Consider the following 21,502-nt stretch of genomic DNA (forward strand, 5'->3'; position numbering starts at 1 on the left):
GGGTGAGTGGAACAACACTCAATTGGTTTTAGTCTGTATTTTTTGTTTTTCTTGTTAAATACAACTTTACCCAGAGTAATGCACCAGGTGAGAATAATGTATTCAGCTGTTAGAACTGGAGTACCCAGTAGCAGAGTCCTAAGAGACATCCTCCTCCTCCTGTCCATCAAGCAGCTGCCACTGGATCTGCTGTCAGTCAGGCTGAAAGATTCTTTTGGTCTCTCATCACAGTGACTTTAATGTCCCCCGGGTCTGACAGAGAACTAATGACTGCACCGACACAGGAGGATGTAATCACGGCTTACACTGTGTATACAATAACAGTGATTTCAACAGTGAAGCTACGAGAAGAGAACGAGGCTGTTTAGTAAATTTAAATGAAAGATGTTGATGCGTTGGTTCTTTGATTAATATTTCCTACTAGTTTCCCTCCTGGTTACTTGTTAAAGATGAGCACAGAAAATAAAATACAAAATAAAACTAAAAACATAATAGCTGACTAAAAACATGATTATGATTGTACAAAGCGCATCAAATATGGCAGGAGTTTATTAGGTAAGCTCTGTGGAGTATTTAGCAGCTATAAAGAATGAGATTTCTGCCAGGAGTTGGTGCAGCACAAAAACAGAGCTAAAAATGTGTGTTTGTGTACAGCTGACAGACTGGGATATGAAACATCTTCCGTTCGATGTGATTATCAGAGCTTTGTATGAGAGTCTGCTGACATCTTAATATTAAAGCCTATTAATACCATTCCCCGGTGACTCGCCAAGGACGACTGATTAGATTAATATATATTTTGTTTTGATGTGATGGGCCCCCCTCTGTTTACGAGCACCTTCATCAGACTGTATCAACACATTCTGTGTTCATCGCTCGTGTTCACTGTACTTCAACCTCAACAACCACACAGGCCGCAGACTGCAGCTCCTCATCTGACCCTCAGTAGCATCTTAACCTACAACAACAAAGGTTTGGGTCAAAGTATTTTCTTAAGGTTAGAGGGTGTTTTTTGAACCCTGACCTTCTCCAACCACCTTGCATAATTACTACGTCTGCTATAGGTCACCTACCTGTAACTGTGAGACGTAATATTCTGCCTGCACAGAAAACACAGAGCTGATTTTTTTTCCTTTAAAGAAATATGTAAGAAAATACTTTATGAAGCTAATACTTTTGGTATTAGCTTCATATTTCAAAATGTTTTTCTGCTCGGTCTTCCATTTGCTGTTCGTCTTAAGTCATGTAGCAGTTCACACACATGCTTTTGTATGTCAGGAAGAAGTTTCACAGTGGAAGCTTCTATATTGAGCATGTCTGCATGTTTAACTACAATTTATCTTCAACGTGTATTCATGCTGCAAAAGATGTTTTCTTGTGTTTGCAGTAGTAAAGATAAAAAATATATGTCTGTTAAACCGTCCATGTTTCGAACCTTAGTGAGCATTTTGTCTGCTTTGTTGTGCTGTAACCAAGCTGGGCTTTGTTTTTGCCAGGAGCTGATGCCAGTTAATCTGATTAGAAATCAACGTGATGGAGTGAACCACTTGATGGCAGAGTGATGCAATTAGATGCGAGACACCTGTGTTTTTTCTTGACTAACAGGCTGCTGTTTCACATCAACCCTAGGATACCTTTAGGTTATTACAATGAAGCTGTGATGTAAAAGGCATTAAATCCTTCATCAGTTTTATGGTGGCTCAGTCAGATTTGTCTCTGCACAGTGGAGAGCGCTGCTTCCTACCTGATGAAGTCTCCCTCCAGGCCAATGACCCGCTTGATGATCTTCTGCTGGGGATTCCTAGGGGACCTGAGAGAACAATAAACATAAATAAGGCAATAAGCATAAAAACTAAACAGGAAAACAAGGCAAATAAAAATCATACAAGCGTGATGTACTAAGCTGTGGAAACAGCTCTGTTAAGGGAACTTGTGTCTGTGCATTTAGATTAAGTCCAAATCTTCAGCTGCTCTCATTCATCTCCTCTCTTCTTCTGGTCTTTGCTTTCTGATGCTATCACATATGAAGTTTTAACATGCGCCTAAAATCTACTGATATGGCAGCAGTCAGTTTTTTCTGTCTCCTGCACGATGGAGCTCTGACAGCAATTGATCTCACATCGCTTTCATCTCTGAAGCGCTGCCTTACTCAACCAACTGCAACACTAAAAAGCTAAACCATCCAAACTATCTTAAGAATCATTGCCTTAATGCTTAAAGATACAGAAGGTTCTCTACACTTTAAAGTACAAAACAGACTTAAAGGTGCATGGTACTGTTCTCCCATGAAATAAATAAAAGGAAGCTCTGAAGGATTATAAACCGCTATTTTTAAATCCTTGTGTTGAGCCTTGTTGGATCAAACCCAAAATACATGTTGGACAAGCAACATAGAGGACTTTCTTTTTAGTTCGTTTTTTTTTTTAATGTATTTTTGGACATTTTGCCTCTATTGATAGTACAAGTAAGTGTGCAGACAGAAAACACAGGAGATAGTGGGGGGGTGGGGGGTTGGGGGGGGGTTATGACCTGCGGCAAAGGTCGTCTGAATGTTCAGCTTCATGATTTTAAGATAAGATAAGAAAACCTTTATTAGTCCCACAATGGGGAATTGCATTTTACATTATACATAACAAACCTTAACAGTGATTCATAATGTGGTATGGGTCCTGTACTTTGCTCTTTTGGTGACCTGCAGCGTGTGGCAATATGTTCAGGTGATATTTATTATAATTTAGTCGTGTAGTTATGTGAACACGTTCTCCAGCTAAAAGTCAAATCAGCTTTTTGATCATCATCCCCATGTAAGGATGCAGGCGTCTGTGAAAACTGGTGGCCTCATTCATTTTTGTTGGTATGTTCGTGTTGGCACAGTCACTGGAGATATGAAAGGTGATTCAGAATTTGGACTTCCTTTCTGACTCCTAACAAAAATAGGGAAACATAACTTGAAGTCCCTTCCACCTGTTCCACTTCCTCCTACTTTCTTTGTTCCACTCACTTCCTTCTTCTCTTCTATCTTCAGCCTCCTCTTGCCTGTCTTACCCATTTCTCTTCTGGCTCCTACCCATCTATGCTGCCTGCCTCCTCCTACTCCTTCTTCCTATTTCTCCTGCACACCCCCTCCTCCTGCTCCTCTTCGTTGCCGTGGGGATACAGGGGCTCATGATTGACTGACAGCTTGCTAAGCCAACTGGATTCATTCACAGCTGTGGAGCGGAACACTCATTGGCTGGTCTCTGGGGAGCTGGATTGTATCAACGTGTGTGTGTGTATTCATACTGCGAGTGTGTACGTGTGTGTGTAATAGAGAGATGGATGATCTCCTCTTCAACAGCAGAGGAGAGGAAGGATGTAGGAACGACAAACACAACCTATCATTCACCATGTCTCTCTCCCCTCTCTCCTTTTAATTGTCAATCCCTCTCTCGCTCCCTGTCTTACTCTCTCACTCTCAGCCTCTCTCTCACTGTCTACCAGTGTCTCTCACTCCCCCCTCTCTCTACATCTCTCTGTCGCTGTGGAGAGGGAAAGAGAGAAGACGTTTGTTCTTGGAGATACTCGAGGAAAACAGAAAAATAGCTGCTGCTGCTGCTTCTGCTGGATGTTGACATGCAGCGCTGCATGCCTTAATAAAACACACACGCTATGTGCTGCTGCAGCCATGCCAGGAATACCTGCTGAAAGTCTGCTGCTGCAACGATGTGATGGATACTGCTTCTACTGGTGAGTGTTTCATCACTATATGACTTGTGTGTGTGAGTGTGTTGAGAGGACTGCGGTAGTCCTTGAGTGCTGTAGCGGCTCAGCCTGCGGTTCTAACAGCTGAGGGGAATAAGAAAACAGGGCTGGGAATTTCTGTCGCAGGTTTGAAATGCGGATGAGGACGCTGCAGATCCTCCCTGACAATCCTCATGTTGTTTCGTATGTTGAATCTCTCGTCCTGTGCTGGTCAGCTGTTCAGCTGCTTGTGTTTTTGCTTCTAATGGAGAGGAAAATGCACTGGAGTTGGCACAGTCGAGTCTTGTCAGGGTCACTCCACAGGTTCATCCCCTGAAGTCTGAGAAAGGCTGAATGTGCAAAGAGGAAGAGGGGGGATTTTGTCTTTGTCAGGCAGGTCAAAGTGACGAGAGGCAGGAAAGATTCAGGACAACATGCAACAAATGACCTGAGCCAGGATTAAACCTGGGAAAGCACATTAATGAGCTACATGCCTGTGGGGAACCAGAGCCATCAGGATGCTTCTGGAGCGCTAACGAGGTGAAAGTGTCCGGGCTTCGTCAGGTCTGCTTAGAGACAGGTGGACAGATTCCTTATGCTGGTGTGTGGTGTGGCAACATAAGTCATGAGAAGCCACGGTGCTGCCGATGCTTGGACGTGTGCAATCAGGGTTTTGATGTGCAGGTCACACGATTGGCTGCAGGGCGATTTGCTGTAACGGGAGGAAAGACGTTCCCATCACTGCCTGCCTAATTTACCAGAACGTCCGTCTCTCTGTCTCCCCTCTCCCTCCCTCTCTCTGCTTCCTCACTCCTGCCGTCTTAAAGCCTCATTTGTAATTAACAGTAGTGCACTAAGGCATCTTTAAGTGCGCACATTGAAATTCAGCACATTTTCACCCCAGCTAAACTGGGAGGGGGGAACAAGTAAAAGGGGCCGAAGCCTCTCGATGCTGAACAAACGCTCAGTTTTCTCACGTCAACTTGCAGCAGCGTCAGAATCGGAGAGTCTGAGCGTCCACTGTGGAGACTTTAAAGATGCAGCTCTAACACGTCAATGTTCATCTTTAATCTTCATCACATGATTTCTCAGAGGGCTCTGATTAGACCACACAAGCCAAACAGTCCGTTAATTGACAAAAGTAGGAGGATTACTCCAATGTGACTTAATACTAATTATGACAGAAGGTCATTTTTCTGAATATTCACTGCCTCCAGGTTACATTAAAACACACAGTGCTAATTTGACATCTGCTCATCATGAGATATTATCTTTGTAAGGTTTGTACAGTAGACACTAGACATGATGGGTGCATCACTTCACCTCCTCTCTTCTTACCCTGATGCTCCATCACTCTGGGACAGGGTAAATCTGGACTCATCAGACCACATGACCTTCTTCCATTGGACAGTTCTTAACCCAGTTTTAGTAGTTTAATCAATCTCCTTAGATGTTTTCTTTGCCTTATTCATGCCAATAAGTCGACTTTTCTGAAACAGGGAGGCTCTTACCTATTTGCTCAGTTAAATCCAGCTGGTGACTTTTTTTGGACGGGCAGCGTATTTCTTGTTTCCAATCTAAACGAACAAATCCACATCTCATTCCATTCCACAGAATAATTAGCAAAAAAGTATCAAGAACTAGTAAGTAACTAAGTAAGTAAGTAAGGATGACGCCAGAAATAATAATCAATTCAGTCAATTGTCCCACAAGTAGCGGCTCTAAGTAACAGGAAGTAAAAGTAAGTACACTCATGAATATGTCCTTTAATTTGTCTCCCTCTTTAGTCTTAAAGATGCTTCACATGGTTCCATGGTTGCTGATATTTGAGGGTGGACGTGCTGAAAGAAAGGTTTAGTCTAAAGGTGTAGCTGGGGACATGAAATGCCAGTTTTAACTGAATTATCTATCATAATTTGTTCGTAATTTGTTTGTAGTTTTTGTGGTGGAACCACTCTTTTTCATGAGGGAGATGTGACGACCCTCATATTTTAGGAGCTCAGTGAGATTCAGCTCACCTGGTCTGGCAGTTTAAAAACTGGTGTTCAGTCAGTGTCTCAGTCTCTCGACTGGGCTTCCACTTTGGTTTTCTTGTTTAGTTATTAAGTCCTATTGTGTTATTTAGACTATTTAGTTAGTTAATAAACATACTTTTTAGTTATTACCCCTGTGTGGTCTCCCCTCCTTTGTCCAGCTGTGAGCCTTGAGGCTGTGACAACATGTAAATACACCAACAATAATGATCTAATTACATAAAAACATGTCACTAATGAGCCATTCTGCATGATGACTACTTTACTTTTGACCCTCAGTAGTCTCCATGTATATACTTACTAAAAACAAAATACAAATTTACTCATCTGAATGTTGATTTTATATTTTTAAATTTACTATATGATGTGTCCACATATAATTATAGTTTAAACCTACAAATAATTCCCTGTCTACATTCCGTTCATACATCAGTGGTCAGACGGACGCTTGAGGGAGAATTTTTTGGAAAACGAATAGCTGCAATAAATACTGATAGAAACCCATATGTCACAAAAATTATGATGTATGAATGGTCCTGATCCATCGCTGTGAGACTGCTCACAAGTGGATTTAGACCTCTAAAACTATCTATTCTGAACTATTTCTGCAGTCTGCACCACCTCCTTCAGATAATCTAGAAGAATGACCATTTGTCATTAGAACAGAACAATGCTGAGTGCTTCTGGTGTTCTGAAATATGACCCATGGGTTATACTCAACAACAACTTTCTCAATTCTCAAGTATTAGAGAAAGAGACACAAGGATAGAACGTATTAGACTGTTTGCACACTGAAACAGTTGAAAGGTGGTCAAACACACACTGAGGTGAAGTTTCTTACAAATTCTATCACTAAATAATAACTAAACCAGTCACCTGTTTGGTAAATAGTCATTCTGCTTAAGAAACTTAGAAACCTTTATTAACTTTTAGCCTTTCAACATTGCACGGTTGCAACATCTTTTATCACAAAGCATCCAACAATAAAAGTTGTTTGGAAACTGAAAATCGTCTTGATGTAGTTTTGGTTAAGTTACCAGTGTCCCAGCTTAAAGACTTTGTAGGTGTTAGAAACTGCTTCTTAAAAACTTAGTTACCTTTAGCACAGGTAGATGATAGATTCTTTATTACCACAAACACACACATTATATTACATATATAATACGTATTTTATCCAGCATTCTGCTACACAGGAAAGTTTGTTGGAGACCAAATGTGGATTAATCAGCTGCCAGTAGGAAAAACATGGCAAGACCGGAGCTGGTGGTTTTACATCCCCCAACCATTTACAACTTGTTGATGCTGCCATGAAATGTTTGAGACAGCTGTTGTTTCCTGTTTCACTTGTTCATTCACTTAGTATGTCGTTATAATAGCCCAAATGACAACCTATTACTAAACCGAACCAAGTTGGTTTTTTGCCAGAACCAGGCTTTTATTCTGAGTCCAGCACATGATGATCACCCACTGAGCTGCCTGGGAGGTGGAGCAGGGCCCTGTTAACCCACATCAATGGTCCCAATAACAAATACTGAGCTTTTTAAAAAAAACTATACAGTTGAATTTTGAGCTGCTTGTAAAAATTTGGAACCAATTAGCTTGGAGATCACAGCTGCAGACACAATGGGGAACATTTTTATTCAGCGTGGATCACAGCAAATACTGTCAGACGAAGAGTGTGGGAGCATTAGCAAAATTAATAAATCAACTAAAGAGGAGCGGAATACAGAGAGCATCACACTAAAACATCGCTGGTTTTGGTATTTTAAAAAATGACAGAAACCTAGAACAACAACCTAACTTAACGTTACATATAGTTCTATTCCAAAAATTGCTGCGTTGTCTTATTAAAAAAGTTCCCGACAGAGATGCAGTGGCAGCTTTGCACCCATCATCATCCACATGCAAGTGACTCGCAGCTGCATCAGTGTTGTATCCTGCGACCTGTCAGTCGATATGAAAACCCATCTGCTGCTGCCTCCTCCACACTGAGCACACGGCTGACTGTAGCTCTACACATGTACCATCATAACCCAGCAAACGGAGGTCACCCTGTCAAACTGTGTGTGTGAGCGTAGTTAACGGTAGGCACGCTGCTGATTAAAGAGAGGACTATGATGTGGGGGTGACGGCTAAGTGCGAATTCTAATGCTAACAAGGAGTGCAGTGGTAGGAAGGGAGGATGGGGAGGAAACAAACCAGTGGTTCAATAGTAAATCAATGGTTAATGGATTGAGGAGGGAAGGAGGGAGGAAAGGAGGGATTTACTGTAGAAATGTTGATTCTATCTTGATGTTTTGTTGATTCCTTACAGTTCAAGACCCAGAGAAATCAATTAAGCACAAGGAAACAGAGAAACAGTGGGTACACACTGTTCTGCTCATGGTTCTGCTTTCTGCTGTAAGTGACACTAATCCATGTATCGACTCTAGAGGACATTTTGTTATCCTATTGATCTAAAGCACAAAATGTAATCCACATTATAACATCTAGTTTAAGCCTTTTAACCCTTTTCCCCCTCAGTTTTTTAACAAAGTCACAGCATGTGAGGGTACTTTTTTATTTTCAGGATAGTTTATCCTACTTGAAATGCTGTAATCTAGCATATGAGAAGAAACGTTTGAGTTTATATGCACTGGATGCCTTTATTCTGTACATGCCTTTGCTATTTTAGCTTCATAGAACATACATAAAAAAGGGTTTCGTTGTGGTACTCAAGCAAACATTAAAGTGTCCTTTGGAGTCTATACATGTTTTAAAGCCTCTGATTCTTCACACTTTAATTTCTTTAACATCAAGATAACATCAACATTTCTACATTGAATCTCTACTTCCCTCCCTCGTTCACTTCTAAATCCATTGATTTATTACTAAACGCGTTGATCCTCTCCACCTGCCACTACAGTTACCACTACTGTCCTGGTTAGCATCACCAGCAATCACTAAGTTAACAGCTGAGATCTGTGAATATGGCAAATTCACTTCAATGACAAGCGAGAAAATACAAGGAGTCAGAAGAAACTAATGCATTTTCCATTTATCTTAAATTCTCTACTTTCAACTTGAAACTGGAAATCTGGACTAATAATTACTGCATTGGAAATCTGAGCTCATAACTACAGTTAGCAGAATGGTTCAATGTGGCAGCTGGACTTCATCTGTAGCTGGACAGTTTGAGTTCAACGTCATTTTCTCGGACTGCTCCTGTTTATGTTTATATAAAATATGACCATGATAACTGTTAAAACTGCAAAGACTAAAGAGTTCAGTGAAGATTCACTCAGGTGAGGTCAACTAAAAGTAGAGTCATGACAAGTTGTCGTCTTTCTTGACACATATTGGACAAAGAAAATAAGTGGTACAAGAAGCCATTCATTTTTTAGGTGGACAGAATTCTTAATAATTTTGGAGGACCTGGACCTGAAGGACCCGGACCTGAAGGACCTGTCTATAATTTATCCAGGAAATCTTCCAAAAGAATAAAAATAGATTAATCATTTCTAATTACTCTTTTATCCTATCAGCAAACTTGCATTAGAGATCAACTGCGTATAAGACAAAGTAACATGAAGTCACTTTACTGCATCCAAAGATACTTTCGAACACTGATCAATCTATTTCTTGTGCTTTTATTAATTCAGTAACAGTGAAATTAACATTTAAAAGACACAAAACAGCATCACAACGTGTGACTTCAAACTGCTTATCTCCTCAAAAATACACAAAGTCAGTAAAATACATTATATATAAAACAATAAACTTCTATTTCCTGTCAACAATATTTGAAACCAGAAGAGACAAACGGGAGAAACTTTACAGTGAAATGTCAAGAAAAACCAAAGATATCTCAGAGCAAACGGCACAGATGGAAGATATAACACCCCCATCCTGTTTACTCTGTGTGTGTGTGTGTGTGTGTGTGCTACTGTATACGCTGCTTAAGAATGAGTCCAGATTGCATCGAGTCCCATGATCATATGAGGCCCAATTATTCAGTTTGATCATCAGTTTACTAAAAGATCAAGTTATTAATTCCCACTTGAATTGAGGGAGTTTACTCGTCTTCATATGCTCAGTGGAGAACATAGCAATGTTAGCTCTCCTGCCTTTTACCATACAGGTCTGATAAAAGTTTGCGTTTCCCAAAAGTCGAGTAAAATAAAGCAGCACCTGGAGTTTTGAGTTGTTTATTTATAAAACAAAAGGTTTGAATATGGATTTTAAAAAAGGCTGCACAGACGTTCTGTAATTTAACCAGGGAACTCATTATCTGCTCATTTTATTCCCTGGAAGCGAGTTCTCTTCTATTCTTCTCATTTACTGTAAACAGCGATGCAATAAAACAAGTGTTTACCTACAGCATGAAACATTCCTACTCCGTCTCTAAGAAATTACATTTATACACAACGTGTTGCAGAAGCTCTGTTTTTGTGCCGTTGTTGTTACGAGCTGATGTTTTTGTGCGAGATCACATTCTGATCCAACAAAGCCCCAATAAGAAATGTAATCCATTGATAGAGTTTCCTTCAAACCACCGTTCCTGTTGCATATTAACTGTATAATTACAGGACAGAGCACTGTGTTCTTTTCTTAACTTTAATTACCTGCTGTAGAAAATGAATGAAAGACATTGTTGACAGTCTTCAGTCAGGAAATCTGAGCTGCCCTACAAGAACCAAACCTCTATGTTTGTGTGGGTGTTAAAGAAACTGAAAGATAAGAAATAGCCCCCTCCCTGGAGGTCAGGTTTTCAGTGATCGTGTATAAGTTCTTACTCTAATTACCAACGTCTCAGATGACTTATTAGATTTTTAACAACGACAACAATTAAGTTTTATTCCAACGAACAGTAAATGTGTTTGTTATTTTTGGCATAATTCAAAAATGGGATTTTGATGTGAAGGGGACAAAAATAAATCTCTGCTCATGCCTTTCTCTCTCCCCTTTCGTAAATACATAGTTTTGTGTAGGCAGCCATGAACCCCCCCGATGACTGAGCTTTGACGTCAGCATCACGCTGCACTAAATTCAGTCTCATACTGTGACTCCAGTGAACCACAGGCAGCACGTTTACTGTAGTTCTCAGCAGGAGAAGGTGGAGGAAACAATCCTCCTCTTCTCATCAACACGTTCTGTCAAATCTGTCAGATTTTGATATAAATGTGAGACGGATGGAGGCTTTGAAACCATGTTAATAATGTTTGTAGTTGGTTTTACAAACTGGGAGATATTAAAACTTATTGTTGAAACCATCCCTGAACGGCCCTCAGGTGGCGCAGCACCTGGAGAATTCGACTTTGAAAACGCTGACAGAGTCGTTAGAAGAAGAGGTGAATGTGCTGCTGCCATCAAATTCTAAATTAGAAAAGATTTTTCAAAAAATAATCTGATGTCTCTGTTTCAACATCTGGTATTTGTCTTTGTAATATTTTCCAGTCGAATACTGGGTTTTAATGAATTTGAACTCATTGTGTTGTGTTTTTATTTACGAGGCTGCACCTGAACTGTTCTCGTGAGGTTCAGCCTCATTTCCCGGCAGCGTTCACAGGGACAGTAGAAACTAATTTGAGCAAATAAAGAATCCACTTGGTGCAGATGATCTTCACTGTGATTCAGGCAGATAAAACAGATTTTCACATCACATCGCTTTAAAATAAACTAGATTGATGTTGAGATCTGCTGTTTGAGAACACATGAATTCACTTCATGTTGTCAGTGTAGATATGAAAAGGGCAAAAAAGATTTCTGCTGCCAACAGGTCAGAGATGAGAGGTCAGAGGAACACACAGCTGGCGGCTGATGCTTAAAGGTACTTTTAGTAGAGGTGGAAGGACAGAAACCTGCCGACTGGGGTCAAACTGAGATTTTCTGATGAGTCCAATGGAAAAAACGTCAGTGGCTAATAAACATTAGCGAAGATGTGATGGTCATTACACCATCTGTCTGCAGGGAGCAGAGTTATTAACAAGGAATCTATACAGGAGGAAAGGTCAGATACATCAGAGCCACAGACACGAGTGTTAATTACAGACAAACTTTAAAGCCTGCAGCACAGACGGCCCAGAGTTTGGTTTCGAGAATATTTTCCATGTGAAAACAGTCATTTATCTGATTTAACAGCCAATGTTTTGGCTGCTTTAACAACAATTCTTCATCGATAAATGTGTCAAATCTTGTTTACGACTTCCATTTATCCTCCGTACGGGGCGCACAGGGAGCATGCAGTAGCTTCATTCATTCTTTATCTGTCCCAGTAAAGCCATCAGTCTGCTAAAGCTGCCACGGTGAATCCATTTCATTCAGATATTTAGAGAGTTCAAGTTTGGTTTTATTTGTCAGGCCTTTCTGTCCGTGACATTACCACAGCAGCTCTAGAGACAACCGTCAACAGTGGATCCAGTGAAAACGTTCAGGTCCACGACACACTGACACACTAGGATGTTGTTTCTTCACATACGGACTAAATTATTGAAGAAAAAATGAAAATCACCTGCAGTGAAGGTGAAAATCTCATATTCAGAATACGGACAAATAAAAACAAATCTATTGGAAGAGAAACATGCTTCTAATTGTGTTTTTAAACAGGACAGAGTTATGAGGTCTCTAGAGCACCTGCTGAATACTGTTCAGAATTCTTTTATAAAACACATTTTCAATTAAATTTGTTAAATTTCACAGGATCAAATTTTCAGATTCTATTACACGTCTGAACTTCTTTCACAGTAAACGGTTGTGATTTCATCAACACTGTGACCAAATTAGCAGGTAATTAGAGGTTTTCTATAGGTATCAGAATGGTTAACTTTTTTATCACTGTATAATTATTACGTAATTATTTCACTGGGTTACTGGTCTTATTCTTTGGGATTTACATGGACATGGTTTGGACTGTGCTGTGTATTTGTGATCCATCAGTTTAAATAGAAGTAGGCAAGAAGCTACAGCTGCATGACTTTCACCTGATGACAGCTTTGTGTGGAGGGACCGGAGCAGGCTGTGTAGCTTTGTGTATCAGTGAATGCTGAATAAAACATGGAGGAATGAGGCCACTTTATGAGACGTCTGCCACATTAGGGAGGCAGCGCCCTAAGGTCTCCAGCCTCTCCCTCTCCACTGTATGAGAAATACATAAATATTTCACATTTGGGCTGCTTTAAAGCATTCACTGAATGTCAATACTCAGCACTTAAAGTGCTCAGGCTGGCAGTCCTGCCGGGTCAAACAGAACGGCTTACGGGTCTGTATGTGGGCCGTATAATGCATTACTAAATACTTTTATCAACAACACGAGATTCTCTCTCTGTACTTGAGTGTCACTCTAAGTGCTGCATTGGCAGAGCGGCAGTGCACCACGGCCAGATCGACTGTTTCCTCAGCAGAAATCATTTTCTCTTTCAGCAATGAAATAAATGCAGAGACCATGAGCTCTGACCCCTGAGGTCATGGCATTTCAGTAAAATACTGCTGTGTAGCTCTGGATGTCAAGAGAAGGGCTCCCACTTTGAGGTTTAGTGCCTCGGTCGTCTGTATGGTGAGGAGAGGCTGGCACTAATCCTGCTAGACTGGGCTTTGTTAAAGATGACATTTGGCATTTTGGAGTATTTTGGTGAGTAAAAGAGTAAAAGAGAGAGAGAATTCAAACTGGATGTTACATATGATGAGTGTCTGCTCACTCCCGCAAATTTCACCTGCACCTATTCAAACCTATTGACTTGACGTTTAGAAGCCACAATGAGATTCGTTGTTCCATCACAAATGATTAGTTATTAGCTTCAGTCATCACCAGTCACCTAATAGAGCCCCAGAGTCTTTCTACATAGTCGGGTTTAGGTGACTTGAGAAAAAATGTAAGCTTTGTACTAAAATTTGACAAAGCTGATGAATTTAACAATAAATTAATTAATAACAAATCACCTGTATGGCTGCCCAACAAAATCCAACCTAAAGCAATTCATTTCAAACTTGTTTCTTGGAAACTGCAAATATGTTTTAAAGGAAACATATTTATTAACATAAAGAGGAAATTTATTTTATTAATTACATTTTAGCGTTTGGCCACATGCAAATATTTCAGCAAAGTTACCCACAGGTAACATATTTGTTAATATCTACTTGTAGAAACTACTTTAATGTTTATCTCCTGTGGCTTCTTTCATCCAAATGCAGCCTCTCAACTAAATTTTTATCAGCATAACTTCATTGGAAAAACAAATTACTGTAAAACAAAAGCTTTAGAAGACAGAACTGTTCATTTTGCACCTCAGTTTCCTAACTGCTTCTTTCATTTAAAAAAAACCAAAACTAATTCTGACATCTTTATAAATCTAAAGAAGTGAAATCTTTATCAGCTCTTCTGTTCCAACATTCAACAAACGACCTGAATATGACCTTCAGCCTCAGTCATACAGCGCACAGCTGTTTTCCTGAGTCTAAATGTCGTCAAATTTAAATATGTTACGGATAAAATCGTAATGTCTGTGAAGATTCTCAGTCATTCAGGTCATGATCATCCCAAAAGCTGCTGTTCAGCATCAACTGAACTTGTTCTTGAAGACGTTTCACCTTCTATCTAGAAGGAAACGCAGCTTATAAACCCTGTGGAGTCACCAATAATGGTCACCGGTTGTTCCACCTGGTTCCCATGTGTGTCACTGTGATCACCTGAGACACTGTGTGAACGACTGAGAACCCACCTGGGTAGTGATGAAGGAACTACATTGTAAGTGGGTGAGAGAGTCTGTCTGCGACCACCTCCTCTGTTTAGCGACGGTCGTGCTTCCTTCACACCTAGTTTGAACCAGTTGTCTTCCCTGTGCTCAATACGAACATTACCATAATGTGATGATCAACACTGAAACTACTAATGTCTTTCAACTGCTGTCTCCAGGACATATTGTCCCTCCTGCTGTTCTGCATCTAAATCACTGCTGCCAATTGTCACATTTGTCACTGCAGTTTACAAGAGGAGGTTGTTATAGTAAAATGTGGATCAAAATCTGCATCTCATTTGCATAATACTGGCTTTGGAATTTAAAACGGCATTTAAAACCTGACGAAATGGACAGAGAATCACCACATTTTGCCATTTTTACCTCGTCCAACATATACCCATAACAGTAACTCTGTATTCGTACAATCATGAAAGTCGCCCATCTCTCTCATTTCCATTTTATGTAACTGCGTGTGTGTGTGCATGAGCATGAAAGGGAAATGAGGGAAGTCACTGCAGGCTCTTAGTGTTAAGTAATAAGAGGGAAATGAATGTGTGAGCATTGGAAGTAAACAGGAGAAATAAAATTAGCGTCTCCTGAGAGCACACTTTCCAAACGAAAGAGAAAACATCCACTGTTAAATGCTCCATTTAACATTCAAACCATGCTCGCTTCATTAGCTTGCAAGTTGTTTTTGTTGTTAGATAAATACTGTACAAAAATATGTAGTTTCCATCTCTGTGGAGAAGCATTTACATTATACTATAACGTTAGACACAGTACAGTTCTCTGGGTGATGGAGATGGATGCCTGCAAGACTTTAATGAGTCGCATAAGAGCAACACAAAGACGACCAAGGAATGATTGCAAATGGAAGTGAGCCATGTAAGGATGATAACAGTAAATGTGAAGAAAACAAAGAAAAAACAAGATTGCCTAATTATTGTATATTCGGAGTGAATGAAGAGTTCTGTGCTGTAACGGCAAATTAATTTGTTCTGACGTTCTTATTGCAGAGCAGCTTGGATGTAACTGTGGTGTTTTACCAGATGGCAAAAGAGAGAGAGAGACAGAGGGAGGGGGGAAATCAAAGAGAGATGTAGTGGTTTCAACTTCCTTAGTGAAAAATTCTCTACTACACGTCCATAGTTACTCAACGTCCTCCTGGATCATCCTATCCGGCTTGACCATACTGTAAATCAGGGGTCAAAGGCCACTGTGACGTTGGTTTTTCAACCACCTTTGCACTTATAGCTTCTGATTAGTTGAACACACCTAAACCAGGTAAGAAGAAGCAGGTAGGGCAGAGACAACTGGAAAAACCAGCAGGACAGTGGGCCTCGAGGACCAGCACTGGACACCGCTGCTGTCAATTAACTAGGTTGCTCTATTCTTTAAACGGGGCATCATACTGTCCGTTCCTCTTACTGAGGTTTTTTGGAATAATAGATCTACGAGGTTGGAGTGAAACAGAAAACAATTAAAAGTGAAATCTTAGATGAAAACTATTATTCAAAACATATCATTCTCCCTCACATTAGAACAATATCTGGTAATAATAATAATAATAGAAGGGTTTCCATCTACCCGTTTCTTAGACACTGTCAAGTTTTTAGGTTTGGCTGAAAAAGCTTTTAAGGTTGTCAGAATAAAAAACAAAGTGAAGCTCAACTTAGTGAATAAATACTGACGTACATCATTCATGTGACTTCAATGTCGTTGATCAAAAGACAGAAACATCAGATCTGTGTGGAGTGATGAAAAGAATGCTATATATGAATATATGAAATATTATCCAAATCTTTCCTAAACAAAAACAGTGTCAGGCAAATATTGGGCATCCAAAGGCTGCTGTATCGCATTTCACAGTGCCACAGAACTTCAGTGTCCGGATCTATTGGTATACCTAAACTATAGTAACCACATAAATATGGCTCGTGTAGTGTATTCTGTCCCAATCCCACATATGCTGTCCTACTGCCAGAACCACAAAAGCAGTAAAGATTAATCTGCAGCAGAATTTTCCCAACAAATGCATAATTTCCTTCAGCTTGAGGTGCATTTACGACAGTGTCCAGGTGTTTTAGGAAAGTAAAGTACTTTGAGAGAGAATGATAGGAGAGAATAAAATGAGAGAGGAACATTTTCGGTTTGGTAAACCTGTACACACCTACGGCCATAAACAAGCTAATATATGCATGAAGTGTCATAGCTCATACTCATCAGCTGCCAGCTGCTCCAGCCTTACCGACAACTTCATCTACCATCATACACTCAGCTGTGGCTTCTGCACTCAAGGTCACAAATTAATCAAAACATCAATATGTGCAGTCGACATAGGCAAAGCCTGCTGTGGACCTGTCACCTGTACCCACAGCGCTGATTCAGGTCCTCATGAATTATGCACAGAGCTGCTAAGATGTTTCAGTACAAGACCTCACTCGACAGATATTTTGGTGGATCTACAGTGCCTCAAGGTTTAGGATCAGCTGTGGCAAACTGTCTGCCTGCTGTTTTGTGTGGGTGATTGAATAAGTGTGCACAGGTGCATTGTTCACAACTGGAGAGAGGTTCAGGAGGTACTGAAGCTCTGTTAATTACAACGTCGGGGAATAAATGTGCACTTCCAATGTTTTGCCTCTTGAATTAACATACTTTTGAGCATCATGTCAGAGCTCCATCTTCTCTAGGACAGTTACATTGCTGCTTTGACTGTAAAACGCAGGAAAATCATCAGCCTGTCTGCCAGGAACCGCTTGCCCTTCAGCCGAAAGAGGCTCAAAAGTACCATTTTTTAGATTCACACCTGTCAAATAATATACATAAGGTCATGTTAATCATAACTTACAACTGAAATGGTGCGAAGAAAGCAATAAAATGAAATGAGGCTGAAAAGGCTTAATAAGTCTCAATATTCCTAAATGTCAATATGCCTTCATGTCTCAACAGCGCAGTGTTATATTGGCCTTTTTTCTCTCCTGTCTCCCCAGATGGAAAGTGACACCAGTGACAGCGACGGAGGATAATAATGATGGAAGGCAGAGTGATTCGTCCCCAGCTGGAGCCACAGAATTCCTCAACCACCCCTCTGCTGCACAGCGCCTCTCCCTGAAGGATACACCGACCTTGACATATCACAGCGTGCATGACAACCTGGCACGGACCAAACTGAAAGGTTGCCTGTCTTTGCCAAGAGCTGGAAGACAACAGGGCCAAGGCTTTGGGGACCAGACGTCAGCAAAAATCCACTCTGTCTTGCTGCAGTAACAAATGAGCTTTTATTTGTGAAGTTAACAGTGCTAACAGCTGACTCCATAAGGGCCAATTACTGGCTGAAGGGAATACGGGGCCAAGATGAAGGAGACAGCAGTTGTAGCTTGTTTGCTGGCTGAGCTGTCTCTGGCTGCTTTTGTTCTGGCCTCTGAGGGGGCTGCTCATTGCCCTGCATTGTGTCGATGTGAGATACGACCCTGGTTCTCACCCAGCTCCATTTACACTGAAGCTGCCACTGTGGACTGTAATGATTTGGGCATCTCAGCCATACCAGAGAGACTCCCCTCAGAAACACAGGTACTGCTGTTACAGACAAACAACATCATTAACGTGAAGAAAACTTTGGATTACTTGGCTAACATCACTGAAATTGACTTGTCTCAGAATAACATTTCCTCTGTGAGCGATGTTTGTCTGGGGTCTCTCCCGCAGTTGCTGTCACTCCACATGGAAGAGAACTGGATTCAGGAGCTTTCTGACAGCTGCCTCTCTTTTCTGCCCGGTCTCCAGGAATTCTACATCAACCACAACTTGATTTCCTCCATTAGCCCAGGAGCCTTCCAGGGCCTGAGCAGGTTGCTAAGGCTCCATTTGAATTCCAATCGACTGACAAGTGTCAACAGCCAGTGGTTCCAGCCACTTGTCAACCTGGAGATACTGATGCTGGGAGAAAACCCCATCCTTGCACTGTCAGATATGAACTTTAAACCTCTAGCTAACCTCAGAAGTCTTGTGCTTGCCAGGATGAATTTGACTGAAATCCCTGACAATGCTTTGGTTGGTCTCAAGAACTTGGAGAGCATCTCGTTTTTTGACAACCTGCTTAACAGAGTTCCCCGAGCAGCACTGACGAGAGTTGAGAATCTGAAGTTTCTAGATTTGAATAAGAACCCTATTGAGAGAATCCAGAGAGGTGACTTTATGGATATGATGCATCTCAAGGAGCTTGGCATTAATAGCATGCCACAACTCATTTCCATTGACAGTTTTGCCCTGAACAACCTCCCTGAGCTGACAAAGATTGAGGCCACTAATAACCCCAGGTTGTCATACATCCATCCTAGGGCCTTCCGCAAGCTCCCCAGGCTGGAAACCCTGATGCTGAACAGCAACGCACTGAGTGCGCTTCACCACAGCACCGTTGAGTCCCTGCCCAACCTGCAAGAAGTCAGTCTTCACAGCAATCCTATCCGCTGTGACTGCGTCATCCGCTGGGTCAACATGAACAGGACAGCGGTTCGATTCATGGAGCCTGACTCCTTGTTCTGTGTGGAACCTCCGGAGTACCAAGGTCAGCATGTCCGACAGGTGCACTTCAGGGAGATGACGGAGATCTGCCTTCCTCTCATCTCACCTGGGAGCCTCCCAGACCAGATTGAGGTTGGTAAAGGGAGCTCTGTGTCGTTGCACTGCCGGGCGTTTGGAGAACCAGAGCCTGAGATCTACTGGGTGACACCGTTGGGTGACAGGGTCCTGCCTGGCAGTGTGTCTGATAAGTACTACATGCATCCTGAGGGAACCTTTGACATCTACGATGCAACTGAGCAGGAAGCTGGCTCATACACCTGTATCGCCCATAACCTTGTTGGGGCTGATCTGAAGTCTGTGAAGGTTATGGTGGCTGGATACAACTCCAAGTCTTTAAACCAACCTCTACATGTATATATCACATCTGTCCAGTCTTATTCTTTGATTGTTTCCTGGGAAAGCACAGGTGGTCTGGTTTCACAACTAAACTGGTCCATTTTAGCTGGGGACAGCAGCCTCTTGATGCCTTTCACAGCCAGGCTTCCTGCTGATGTCAAAGAGTACCACATCAAACAACTGAAGCCGTCCACTTCCTACCAGGTTTGTGTTGAGGTCACTGCAGCACAGCTTGGATACAGCATGGACTGTGTTAACGTGACCACAAAGGATGCAGCTGTTCCCAAGGAGAAAACAGAGAACTGGGACAGTCTGGTGATGGCTACTTGTGCTGTGTTCTTTATTGTCATTGCTGTGACTTGTTCTGTCATCTATACGTCTCTGTACAGCCAAGTGTTTTACAGGAAACTGATAGCAGACCCCGCTGAGACACTACTGATACCGAGCACTCACTCATCCTCCTCTTCCTCTTTCCTGGAATTTGGAGTGTCTGGGGTCAAGGTGAGGGCCACTGTAATAGACTTAGCAGGCGACTCCATGTAAGAAGCGTCCTTGGCTGTAAAACCACTCTTGGGTTAAGTGAAGATGAAGAATGATGCACACTGGACAATCTAATTTATGTGCCCTGTTTTCACAACTTCTGATGGAACATTTTGCACTGGAACTCAGCAAGGTGCCATCATACATTATTTACATAACCAGCTAAAAGCAGAGACTATTTTGTATTTCAAACTTGTGTCATTATAACAAGCTTAATCAGGCAGATATCTTGACTATAATCTATATGCCTACTGGTCATTCATGCAGTGCAACCAGAGTAAAGCACAGCACACAAACTATTCTGTCTTAAATACGTTGTTGAGACGGCTTTGATGTCTGCAAAAAAAAAAAAAAAAGAAGAAGAAAATATAAACATTTTCTTTGCTGTGTAACATTAAACTGTGCCGAGCGAAGATAGTTTATAATGGCAGAAAAAATGTTAGTCTAGTGTACAATAAAACTGACTATAATGTAAACAATTTTATGAACAAATACATTTTTCATTAAAAACTGTGTGGTGTCTTATAACTACAATCTTTTCTTGTCAAATTTGGGCACTTTCTACAGGACAACATGTCTTTTAAAATATGTCTACTAAGAACAAAAAAGAGAAGAATGCAAAACACTAAACTACAAGGATAAGGCTCATAAATCTTGTTGTGTCCCTGTCCACGCTATACAGCAGCAGAAATGTGAGATCTGCCACAGACAAACACAATTATAGAGGCTGCCCTTCAGGAAAGATGCGTCTACACTGTTAGGGAAATGCAATCTTAAACAGCATGCCCAGCATGTGAGATAGGTTGTTTTTGTGTGTGCAGGGTGTGTATGTACTTTAATAAGTGTGTGTGAAGTGCGAGGACACTGGCAAACCCATTGACTTTGAATTGCATTATATTCCCTTTCATTAAAAAACCAATATGGATTCCCAACACAAACCTCAGCATGGTAATGAATCAGCGTCACGCACAAACTGATGGGAGGCATTTATCAGCAAGACTCAGTCATAGATCAACCGAGTTTCAGCACCTTGGACAGGGCTTTTAGAGCGTGGCCATTCGTCACCGCCACAGAAGCTAAAATATGACCCATTAGAGGCAGGTAGTGAATAGGTCAGCAAGAACACGCTGCCCAAGCCAGCCCTTTCCAGTGTGACACTAAGAGACGCCGCCGCCGTGGCAGGAACACTCAGCAACTATTGGGTTCGCTTGTTAGGCACCTCACATGGAGCTGCAAGGAGGGGATAGAGACAAATGCACTACAAAACAAATACAAAATAGTTCCAGTCCTAAACAGGACAGAACGACAGCATGTGAGGCCACACACTGCTAATGGTACTGATGTGCTGCGACCTAAAGATAATCAGGTCTATTTTTGTTATAGTCTTCAGTGCTGAAGAGTATTCTGGGTATTAAGGAGTGCAGCTGCATGAAAAAGGAAAGATGTTATATTAAGGCTTTTCATTTTTGTCTGCTTCCTCACCTGTGCTGCTGGGTTCAACTCAGTTGCATCCCAATGGAGATGAGAGGATGATGTGTCAATGTGTAATCCTCACAGCAAAACAAAATATCTCCTTCATTT

General features: G+C 41.3%; 2 protein-coding genes across 2 annotated transcripts in view; one reads left to right on the forward strand and one right to left on the reverse strand.

Annotated features, from left to right (window-relative positions):
* The window catches only part of immp2l (inner mitochondrial membrane peptidase subunit 2), a 126,308-nt gene that overhangs the window by 19,047 nt on the left and 85,759 nt on the right, over positions 1-21,502 (reverse strand). Inside the window, 1 exon segment of the mRNA XM_026364700.2 lies at positions 1,745-1,810. Within this exon segment, the coding sequence (XP_026220485.1) occupies positions 1,745-1,810 (66 nt within the window).
* Positions 3,539-20,380, forward strand: LOC113165293 (leucine-rich repeat neuronal protein 3-like). Its single transcript, XM_026364693.1, has 2 exons — positions 3,539-3,726; positions 17,455-20,380. Exon 2 carries the CDS (start codon positions 17,819-17,821, stop codon positions 19,922-19,924), a length of 2,106 nt encoding a protein of 701 aa, XP_026220478.1. The 5' UTR covers positions 3,539-3,726; positions 17,455-17,818; the 3' UTR covers positions 19,925-20,380.

This window comes from Anabas testudineus, chromosome 6 (genome assembly GCF_900324465.2).
Source record: "Anabas testudineus chromosome 6, fAnaTes1.2, whole genome shotgun sequence".
Taxonomy (NCBI): Eukaryota; Metazoa; Chordata; class Actinopteri; order Anabantiformes; family Anabantidae; genus Anabas; species Anabas testudineus.